Source organism: Heteronotia binoei, chromosome 21 (assembly GCF_032191835.1).
Source record: "Heteronotia binoei isolate CCM8104 ecotype False Entrance Well chromosome 21, APGP_CSIRO_Hbin_v1, whole genome shotgun sequence".
Taxonomy (NCBI): Eukaryota; Metazoa; Chordata; class Lepidosauria; order Squamata; family Gekkonidae; genus Heteronotia; species Heteronotia binoei.
In genome coordinates this window covers 66,637,469-66,649,580 of record NC_083243.1, presented here as the reverse complement: position 1 = coordinate 66,649,580, position 12,112 = coordinate 66,637,469, and the positions used below count along the sequence as shown (strand labels likewise).

General features: G+C 39.0%; 1 protein-coding gene across 3 annotated transcripts in view; it reads right to left on the bottom strand.

Annotated features, from left to right (window-relative positions):
* Positions 1-12,112, bottom strand: part of NOVA1 (NOVA alternative splicing regulator 1) — a 279,940-nt gene that overhangs the window by 44,889 nt on the left and 222,939 nt on the right. For all 3 annotated transcript variants that reach the window (XM_060263056.1, XM_060263057.1, XM_060263058.1), the window contains exon 3: positions 4,852-5,018. In XM_060263056.1, the coding sequence (XP_060119039.1) occupies positions 4,852-5,018 (167 nt within the window). The remainder of the gene's footprint in view (positions 1-4,851; positions 5,019-12,112) is intronic.

The following is a 12,112-nucleotide window of genomic DNA, read 5'->3' as shown; positions in this document are numbered from 1 at the left end:
AAAATATTGTCTAAGTTTTCAAGTTCCAAGGGAGATATTTTAAACAAGAATGGTTTCTCCCATCATACTGAGTGTTGGTGTACAAGGCTCTAAGCTGGAAAAGGACTCTGATCTCAAAGCCATTGTTTTTCATGAAAGAACATGCTTATGCCAACAGCTGCTATTAAAATATTTCTATCCCACTTTAATATTTGTTCTGATTCCCTCATATCTAGGCTACTCCAAAAAGAACATTTAATGATTCCTTATTTTTCCTATTTTATAAAATATCTTAAGACAATTTATCATTACTTATTTTAAAATATTCCGTCATGAGATTGAAATTCTGTTTACCTTAGATACTCACTACTTCACAAAGATATCAATGAAACAGTTTCAGGTAGGATTGCATATTGTAGAAAGCTAGAAGCAATTCAATAACTCTGAATTACTATGTACAATGAAGGAAAAAAATCTGAAAATTAGTATTTGGCATTAGGCAAATGCTTGCATTTAAAAATTATTAGCTTCTGGTAATGAGATGTGTGAAATGATTAGAATCATAAGATTAATTTACTTTAAAGAATTTCCATTTTTAACACTGGATCATTCACAGTATCCGTGAAGCTCTCAGTAATTATTAGCTGCCTTCTAGCAGGGCTCTAGTAAAGAACTAGTCAGAATTTTCTATAATATATCATTATTAAAGCTAAGAGAACATTGCAGCAGACTATACTTTTACTAAAATACTTGTGGCAATGTTATTCACTCTTTCATTGTTCTCTAGATTTTGGCTTTTGCAATGTTAGAGAAGAAAGGACTCCGTATGTGTTCATAAGGTGTAAAAGTAATTTTTCTTTTCTACCTAAACCATAATCTTGAGTGTAAAATGAAGTGTTTTATAATTAAAAACAATATATTATTAAAAGAATATAGGTATATACTTCCCTCCCCCAATTTGAATAAGCCATACAGCAACTATTTAAGATGCACGAAGCTTGTTCATCCCTCCTTGTACTATGGAAACGTTTCTAAGGCAGCTGATCAACAACTGCAGTTTTAGACAACCTAACTTTTGAGGCTAAATTCAGATAGTAAGAAACATGCTGTCTGAATTTTGCTTTGACAAATTACTCTGCTACTTTCTCTGAAACTCTAATTCATCTCACAATGAGGGGAAAAAAAGAAGGCAGAGTAGCAACTGGTTCCTTGGGTGCAAAAAGGGATGCAGGCTGAACTAACCTCCTTGTACCAGAAAGGTGGGGCAATACTGTCACAGTCTGTGGTGGTGGTCGCTGCAGGGCTACTTCATCTCCTTAGCTTCCTTAGTACGTAACTTTCTGCAACGCACAAAATCTTTACAAAATGGGTTTAATTATTAGAAAATACAAAATAATTCTTTATTACAGGATGTTCTGATGTTAACCAACTTTATCTGGTACCAATTCTGAGCATTATATATGCTGCAACCTTCCTTATTGTCACACGGGCTACATTTTTTCCCTAGTTCAGGTTTTGGTAGATGTCTCTGGTAATCTGCAGTAGAAGTGAACTCAGAAAACTGATCCAAATTATTATTTTTTTTTTCCATTTGTGATCTTTTCTTCTTACTGAAAACAGTGATTCTTCTTCCAATCAACAATTCTAGCGAATTTCAGTTAAACTGTGATCTTTCTCAGATCTAATTAATGTTGTGACTCCCAGCTCTTATAGCTTTGTTATGGGTTGGATACAGGACTAGTGATCTATATTCTCCAAAGTCTGTAAAACAACATGATATTTTGACTGGAATGGAGTCCATTGCACGGTTCCATCTTTATTGCTTAAGAACAGCCTCCCAGGGAATGAAACCAAATGATTTTCCCGCAAGATGAGGGACTTCTCAAAAGCATGGACTACTGAATAATATCTGTGCCATTATGTTTATCTGTATCTGTAAAATATTCTGGATGTCCAGTTGAGAGTAATCTGCAGATCATCCAAGTTAAAATCGGCCATTTCCAGCAATATTTTTTCTTTTAACTTAGTTATAGTACTCTTTTCATGCCAATTACATTATGTTTTTAGACTATTATTACGCTCAGATTTCTGTCTACTTGCATATACTTTCACATTTTACCCTTTTCTGCTAGTAAACATTTGTTAAATTTAACCCATTTATATTCCATCTTTCCAGCAATGACATACACAACTGTTTACATCTAAATTTTAGGATAAACCTCCTGGGAAAAATATATATACACACACACATACACTTTTTCCCACAGACATACAGCTATCGTTATAAACATAGGTGCTGTCTTGCATGAGGGAATTTTGACATTGTTCCTTAGAAATATTCTTGTTGCATTGCTCTTAAGAAGAAGGTAAATACAAAGATAAATAAAAACTTTCCATGTAATTTTATAGATCATACAGGGCAAAACCAATGACTTAGTTCTTTAGTGTTTCTATCCTTTGCCTAATGCAATGGTTAACTTATAATACATATAAGGGCAGCATAAATTTTTGTGGCAAAGGCAAATTCCAGAATGATACAGCTTCCTCCTGTAATTACCCCAACAAATATTCAGAAATGTTAGAGATTATGGTACAAAACTAAAAATATTAATTATGTATATATTTTATGTAATCACAGCTATTTAAAAAGTCAATATTTATTAAGGAAATAGCAGAATATAACTAAAATTAAAAGAAAAATCCAGGTAGGTGGCTTCAGTTCTTTGGTACATTTTACATAGTGTATTATTTATGTACGTATGAAACTACCATATACTGAATCAGCCCACTGGTCCATCAAGGTGAGTACTGTCTACTGGGACTGGTGGAGGCTGTAGAGGTCTTTCTGCTGCCTGATTCTTTTAATTGGAAATGCGAGGGATTGAACCTTGGACCTTGTGCATAGCAAACAGATTCTCTATCACTGAGCCAATCTATTTAAAAGAAAAGCCAAATTTGTTTAAATAGAGAATATTACTCTTCAGTATTTAATATTTAAAAATAGTTTTGATTTATAGATTGGCAGAAATTTTAATTCTGAAGTGGAATGATTGTTTATATAAAGATAACTGTCCTCAAAAGGGAGAGAAGTTGCAACAAGCAGCTATTTCTGGGAGAGGGGATTATACACACTTGGTGGCTTTTGAAAGACATCTACTCATTAAGTATCAACCCATTTTTGCACGTTATCCTTACAGATAACTTTAAAGGCAAGCTGAAAGCAAGATTATTTCTTCATTTTCATTATTGCCTATTTTAATAAGCTGAGCTGTAGATCTGAAAAAATTTCAAATTGTGTCTGAACTGTGGGCATGGGCTTCCCAGTTTGCTCACAGAAAGCCTTCCATTTTAGAAGACGTGTGCAGATTTGAGCTATCCTGGATGTGTATATTAAATATGCAAACTAACTTTGATATTGCTAAGAACTCTGCTTTTATTTACCATAGCAATGTTTTTCAAATTTATTTTGCCCACACTTCCTCCAACTTTAAGTGAATGTGTGGAGATTCTCAAGGTGCATGCAGCCTGCTGCTGTATTTAGGAATCTGGTGAATGGGTTATTAATTAATAGCAGAAACTCTGTTGAGATTTAAAAACTAACCATGATTAATCTGTTGTAGCCAAGATAACAATATGACTACCATTAGGGTTTGTAGAATCTTTCGGGCTCAAGTGCCGTGTTCTACTGGAGAAAGTCTTCCTTCCAGACGTTTCGTTCTCAGCTGCGGAGAACATCCTCAGTGGCGTTGCAGCTGGAGCAGGCACTCTGACCTTCTTGGCTGCTGTGCATTGAGTGGGGCCAGGGCTGCTGGAGAGCTGCTATTTCTAGGCTGGAGGGGGTGTGGTGAAAGGGCAATTGGTTTGTGGATGTGCCCATTGTTTGGTGGGGCTTCCTGGAAGGGTAGTGATAAGGAAGTGATAGTTTCACTACCCGGCTGCAACGCCACTGAGGATGTTCTCCACAGCTGAGAACGAAACGTCTGGAAGGAAAACTTTCTCCAGTAGAACACGGCACTTGAGCCCAAAAGATTCTACAAACCCTAATGATGTTACCAGCCGTGAAAACCTGAAATCTTTGATAATATGACTACCCTTCTGGAATAATTAATATTAAAAGACGAATAATATCTAATGTTGTCTTAAAGTCACTCAGATGGTACTATAATTAAAACAAGTAACTGTTCTTCCAGATGACATTGATATGTTAGGGGCACTGACCTGCTTACAAATGTAATAAGGTCACTCTCATAAATCCATTCTGGACCATGAAAGGTCATTTGACAAAAGCCATTCCACCTGTCCAGACTGCTGGGAGGGGAAAGTGCTACCTGCCTCAGGATATTAATGCCTTCCTGAAACTCTCACTGCTCTTCAGTCTGAGACTGCTGACTTACATGGTTTATTTCAATTAGCAACCACAACTTGTTTTGATATAGCAAGTCCAGTTCTTGGACAGCTTATGTTAATTTATTTTTCTAATTTTAATTAATATTTTAATATTATTTAATATATTTGATGAGACCCTGCAGAAGACAAACTAACAAAATAAAAGACCATCATTTTGAGAACAGGAGAAGGAGAGATTCTTAACACAGTAACCTGGTATTATCTCTCTACAAAGTATAGTTTGGCAAGTCTTTCTGATGGTGATGCCAGCATCAGGTGGCAATTTCAAAATGGGAAGAATTAAGAGCAGCCTTAAAATTAGGCATTTCTCATATAGTGAGGAAGGCATTGCAGATAGATGGAAGTGCTAAAAAGATGACTTAATTGCAGCACACAAGTAATATGAACTCCTTAGCTGCTAAATTTCTTAGGGGTTCTTTGAATGAACTGTTATTAGAACAGCAGCTTATTCCTTTCTCAACTCACTTGTTTGATGCGGTCTGGATTGACGGTGGTCTGAGGCTGTAGAATGCTAACTGGTTCTGTCTTGGCCACATTTTGAGGCATTTCTCGAATTTTTTCAGCAATGAAGCCATGAACTGCATTTAGTGCTTCCACTGTTCCCTGGATCAGACACACCCGCTCTGTTGTACCTTCAGAAACAAAGAAAGCACATTTTTGTGTTTTGTCAGCTTAATTCACACACTTAGTAAACTGTAGCCCTTTGGCTCACCTTGTTTAGAATGACCTATCTATGAAAATGAAAAAAAATAAATAAATGAAAACTAGGCTCTACAATGACTGAATCAACAGATGCCTGTGAACACATACAGTGGGCTCCCTTGCATATATAAGTGAATCAATTTTTTGAGACATTTCATTGAGCCTGATAAGTTTTGAGAGCCTCTGACTTATAGGGAGATTCAGTGGGCAAGACTGGCTATTGCAGAAAGAAGGACCAGAAGAGTCCATGTATGTGGGAGGCAACACTGCATTTGCTGAAGGTAGGCTGGGCGAAACCTAGAAATGATATCAGTCCACTCAAGGAATTAACCATAGTGTTTATTTATTTATTTTACTGAATTTATATCCCGGCCTTCCCACAAGCAGGCTCAGGGCTGGTTCCATCATATATGCACAATGACAGAAACACAACATATTAAAATTTCCACATTAAAACATTAAAAAACAAAACCCAGCAACAGTAGTTTATGCCTCGACAGATACAGTTACAGTTGATCATTTGGGGTCCTGGGGCTTAGGAGGAGGCCTAATAACACGAAGATGCCCACTGCCTCAACTAAAAGCCTGGCGGAAGAGCTCAATTTTACAGGCCCTGCAGAAATGTAATAGGTCCCAAAGGGCCCTAATTGCTAATGGATGCTCATTCTACCAGGTGGGGGCCAGGACTGAAAAAGAGTTTTTTACAATTCCTGAAGTGGACTGACATCACTTATCAGATTTTTTTTTAATTCTCCCATTGGCCACTAGAGTTCTGGAAGAAAATGGGAGTCAGAGGTGATGTACCCCCTGCTGCCTCATAGAAAACTGGCAATCCTAATTTTTTTAAAATCCTATTCACTGTTTATAATTGGAAACATTATTTATTCCTAGCTTGTAATAGACCTATTATTTTGCTGTATTTTAATCCTGCTCTTCTCTCAAAGAACTCTCTGAAATTTCATCCTTAACAAGCATACTAAATTGGTAATATTCACCAGCCCCGCCCCCCTCAATCATTTCTCAGGGTCTCCTAGTCTCCAGGAGCAGCATTTCATGGAGATCACTGGGTGGCAGTGAGTATGTAAAGCAAGAAAGACTTACTCTGCTGATGGAAAATTTAGTCTGGATCTAACCCTGGGTGAAGCTGAGAGATAACAACCTGTACAAGGCTACTGAGAGAGCCTCAAATATGAACAGAGATTTCCACTGGGGCTGAATCAGAAATTATACACTGACTCAGAAAGTCTATTGTCAAACAGCAATCACAGTAATTTCAAGCCAATGCCAACTGTGCATTTATATTTTATTTTTGTCATGTTTCGGTCATGTGTGTGTGACAGTTATCTGCAGAATTTCACAGAATTTCACTTGTTGATGTAGCTGGCTCATTTAATTCATTGGTTCTGACCCCCTCCCCCCATTCTGTGAGAGCTTCGCAGGAGCCATGGAGGTAAGGCTGTTCAATGGATTTAGGAATCCGCATGATCTTGGTGTTTCCAGGCACTGCTCTAAATTCCTAAGTAACTCAAACCCCTTCAACACTTTCAGAAAGTCTCATAAATCACCTACATGTTTAAAGAGCTCAGTCATTAAACTATATTATCTCTCAAAGTTTGGTAATCACAATGTTGTTGTTGTTGCAAACTCTTAATTAAATCATGCTTATTATCAGAGATTCACTATCTAATGCAACTTCTGCAAACAAATCTTGTCATATATATTTCATATGTAAATATAAAGTATTTTATATGCATACACAAACCTCAGAAATACTGCTACCCTGATGCAGATATCTGTTTACATACCTCTGGTAGCCCTGCTGCACATGTACAAACAGATATGTATGTAAACAGACTCCAATTAAAATGAATAGGCAAGCTACTCAACCCAAATGGTAGTACTGTAAACTCAAAGGGCGTTTTCGCACTTACCTTTTACTGGCGCGACCACCCTCCTCACGCCGGCGGATCTGCAGGGATTTCGCACCAGAAGCGCCGGCGCAGCCAAAAGAGCCGGCAACTTCCGTCGCGGAGCCAGCTCAAACGTTTTCCTGCTTCTTGGCGGTTTCCGTTTGAGCTGGCTCCGCGACGGAAGTTGCCGGCTCTTTTGGCTGCGCCGGCGCTTCTGGTGCGAAATCCCTGCAGATCCGCCGGTGTGAGGAGGGTGGTCGCGCCAGTAAAAGGTAAGTGCGAAAACGCCCAATGAGTCCCTCTTTGGTTACAAAGGCTGTTTTCTGCTGATGTTTAGGGTCCATAGCCACCTGCCAATAACCTTTTGTTAAATCTAAGGTGGTAATAAAATTGGCAGCTCCAATTGTCTCCACCAACTCGTCTATGCGAGGCATTGGATACACATCAGGTACCGTAATTTTATTTAATCTCCTGTAGTCCACGCAAAACCTTATGGTTTTGTCAGGTTTGGGTACTAGGACTACAGGTGACTTCCATTACCGTCACAGGCTGCATCAACAGAAGTATAGTGTCCAGATCACATGAAGTTATGGTGTCGCTTTACTCAGCTGTGGTTCGACCTTACGTAGAGTATTGTTCAGTTTTATTCTGTTCAGTTTTAAGCATCACAATTTAAGAAGGATAGAGATAAGTTAGAATGTGTCCAGAGGATGGTAAGGGGTTTGGAGACCAAGTTCTATTAGGAAAAGCTGAAGGAGCTGGGAATGTTTAGTCCTGAGAGGAGACAACTGAGAGGTGATATGATCACCATCTTCAAGTATTTGAAGGGCTATCATATAGAGGATGGTGCAGAGTTGTTTCAACGAATGGGTTGAAATTAAATTAAAAGAGTTTTTGACTAAACATTAGGAAGAACTTCCTGACAGAGCAGTTCCTCAGTGGAAAAGGCTTCCTCGGGGGTGATGGGCTCTCCTTCTCTCTTTTTGGTATTTTTGTATTTTTCATGTGTATATGTGGTGTGCCTGCATCTGGAAGTCATATTGGCCTCTGGTGACCGAACTCTAATGGGGGCCTGGAGGATATTCAGGGAGGCGACTGAATAAGCCTTCCCCCACATCCCGACTGCATATTTCAAGGACAGTCTCCCATCCAAGTACTATCCACAGTTGACCCAGCTTAGCTTCCAAGATCTGATGAGATTGGGTTTGCCTGAGTTACCCAGGTCAGGGCTGGCTCTCCCTCTTTGGAGGTTTTTAAACAGAGGCTAGATGGCCATCTGACAGCAATGCTGATTCTGTGAACTTAGGCAGATTATGGGAAGGAGGTTAGGAAAGTTGCATCAGTGCTTAGTTCTCATGGCCCTTTCTTACACGCCCAGAGAATTGCTGTTTGTCACTTTGGGGCCAGGCAGCAATTTTTCTCCAGGTTAGTTGGGCCAGGTATCCTGGAAGATTTGTTTTTGTTTTTTTTGTTTTTGTCTACTTCTGGGTGTGGATCATGTGACACTGTGTGTGTGGGGGGGGGGGGGTTGTGAGTTTCCTCCATTGTGCAGGGAGTTGGACTAGATGACCACCATGAATTTCTCTTCCAACTCTATGATTGTATGAAACAGGAATAGGACACTTGAATAGCACAAGATATTGTCCATGCCCCAAGCAATTGCTAGTGTGACTGACAGTAATTGCTATTTTGTTAAAAACAAACTATCACATTGTCACACATTCCCCAAAGAAACCGAACACCCAAAATCAAATAAGTACCATAACTAGAACTATAGGCATGATTTTAATAAACAGAAACAAACAAACAAAAAGATTAGAGACTACTTTGATTGTTGTTGGACAGTGGCAATTCCCTTTCCTTTCACATATGTGAAAATAGTTACAGCAAATTTCAGCCTAATCCACAACATGTAACATGACTCCATGAAAATGAAAAGAAGAAATGGCAGTAATTATCTTTTAACTATACAGAGAAAATAATATTAAGGACATCTCCTTGAAACTATAATGTAGCACCTCAGAAACCAACAAGATGTTTTGCGTATAAGTTTGAATCTGGAAAGCTTATAACCCAAAATTTTGTTGGTCTCTGAAGTGCTGCTGGACTTGTACCTAGCTATCATCATCGTCACCGTCGTCATCATGTCAGCCAATGCTGAGCTCTAGGCAATGTACAACAAAAAGTACCCACAAAATCAATAAAACCAGTAATTTAAAACAGTTGCAACCCAATATCTATTTAAAAAGTAAGTTCACAACGGCCTTCTTTATTGAACAATGAATATTAAAAGCTATCCCAGTATATTAAGACATTTAATTATAAATGTAACGAGAACTTCTCTATGTTATTCAATAAAAAGCCATAATCTTCTTTCTAATGTGTTCGGTTTCAAATGTGTTCAATTTTGTTTATACTTCTCACTCTCTCTAAGCTACCATTACCTTTTCCAAGCTCTCTTCTATGCTCCAGCATAGTTCCTGTGTAAAGGCTCCTGTGTAAAGTGATCTACTTCTAAGCAAGTACACCAGGGAGTCTTTAGGTTGAAGTATTAATTGTCTACTATATGATAGAAAGTGATGTAGAGTGATCAATGAAGCTAATGCAAGTGGTTCTTTTCTCAGACAACACAACACATTTATACAAAAACAGAGATCAGCTTACATAGAATATCTTGGAACTGACACAAAGAGCACTTAAAGGGAAGAACACTACTGGAATAATGGAAATGAAAGAATTCAGAAGCCAAAGGAAAACAATAATTAAGTCACAAGTATTCTGTGTGATGTGATATTTTGAAGTTACTGATTAAAATACCATACTTCACAAAATATGCATAATTCCAAGCTTTAGTAAATAGAAATAATTGTGCTACTTGTTTGACTAAAACTGACAGAAAGTAAAATCAATTTTAACTTTCACTGAATAAAAACTGAGTAAGTGCCTATGCGTCTATGCACATGGTGGAGAAAGGGCTGGCAGCTATTTCAGTATCTGAAAATTACCACTGTCCAGGTAAATGTCTGAACAAAGCTGGGGAGGAGTTATTGCAAAGTGGTGGTGCTCAAATATTTATCCTATGTCCCTCCCTGTATCTCTATCAGACATCGGCCCCCAGGCAACTCTGCTCCTTCCACTTTTCTGGATAGTTATAACCAGTGGGAACCCACAAGGACTTGCAGGAGCATCTCATTTTCCCCTCCCACACAATTTCCTCTTTGGCTTTCCTGAAAGTCCCCATAGTCTCTCCCCTTTTCCTGCTTCCGTTTTTTCTTTTATGGTTGCCAGCCTCAAGGTGGGTGAATAAACACAACCACAAATGGTTATAGTGACTAGCAATTACTAAGACTATATAGAAATACAATAATGTGATAATGGTGAGAATACACAAATACATACTTAGACAAAACTCTCAAAGAGTACATTCATGAAAGATAGTAGAGCACCAAAGTACAGGGAGCCGACTTATAGATCCTGTTTCGACAAATCTTCAAGCAATGGAAAGCTCTACTCCATTTTCCTTCAAATCATTTCTGAGCTGGTGCCTGTTTGGTGTTAGTTGAGACTATATGTCCTGTGATGAAACATTGTGAGATTACTTTAATGTTATATGGAAGAGGTTGTTGATACTTATTAACTGTGAAGCTGTATGAATTGTGGTTTGTGGATTATTTGATTTGAAGGAAAATGGAGTAGAGCTTTCCATTACTTGAAGATTTGTGTTTTACTATCTTCCATGAATGCACTCTTTGAGAGTTTTGTCTATGTCTCTATATATTTGTGTATTTGCGCCATTATCACATTGTATTGCTATATAGTCTTAGTAATTATTGGTCACTATAACGGTTTGTGGCTGTGTGTTTATTCATTTACCAGTGGCCTCTCTCTGTTGTAAATAAATATAGCCTCAAGGTGGAGCCTGGTTCTCCTGGAATCACAACAGATCTCCCAACTACAGAGATCAGTTCCCCTTAGGATTGCCAGCTCCAGGTTGGGAAATTCCTAGAGATCTGGGGAGTGGAGTCTGAGGAGGGTAGGGTTTGAGGCAGAAAGGGACCTCAGATCAGTATAATACCATAAACTCCACCCTCCAAAGCAACCATTTTCTCCAGAAGAACTAGAGTTGCCAACATCCAGGTGGGGGCTGGAGATCACTTGAAATTACAACTGCTCTCCAAATAACAGAGATCAGTTCCCTTGGAAAAAGTGGCTGCTTTAGAGAAAGTATGGCATTATACTCCGCTGAGATCTTCTCTCTCCAAACTTTGTTGTCCTGAGATTCCAATCCCAAATTGCCAGGAATTTCCTAACCTGGAGTTGGCAACCGTATCACTTTCCTACCCATCAGCCAACTTACATTTATCTGCCCCTCTATTTTAAGCTTTCCCTCTTCCCCGTCCACTAGCTTCTGCCTGGGAAAACTGGCCCAGTGGCAGAGACAGAACAACGTGCATGGTAGGGAACCCTGAAGGACTTGTTCCCCTGTATTGCTCTTTTCTTCCTCCTGGTAACCCCCATATCTTGTTCCCTTTACCTGCCTCATTTTTACCTTCTCAACTGTTATGTATTAGTACTTGAATGTTCCTGGGTGTGCTATCAGAGACTTTGCTGAGCTTGAGGCTCCAGAACAATAGCCACCTGGACTCTGGAAGATGGCCATTCAGGAGTCAATGGGCCACTACTTGTACCTATTGTTAAGAGTTGTTGGGTTTTGAGTGGGGCCATCTGCATGCATTTAAGCAGGACCATTGGCCCTGGGTGGCAGTCTTAGTTTAGCCTTTGCAATGCTGTAATCACTAATAAAGAGCTGTGGTCACTCTACTACGAGCCTCCTCATCCTTCGAACCCAGTATTTTATATCAACCATTTACCACCCATCTTCGAGTATACCCTGCTTTTCTCCACAGGGGGGAACCAAAGCAGCTTACTCTTCTCTTCTCTTTTTTATCCTACCATGAGGTAGGACGGGTTAAAAGTATGTGACTGGCCCAAAATCACCCAGTGAGCTTCCACAGCAAGATGGGGATTTGAACCTGGGTCTCCAAGATCTTACTATTATGCCTGTACCGCTACATCACACTGCCTTTCATTGGGTAGCTGCTACTGAACAGTAG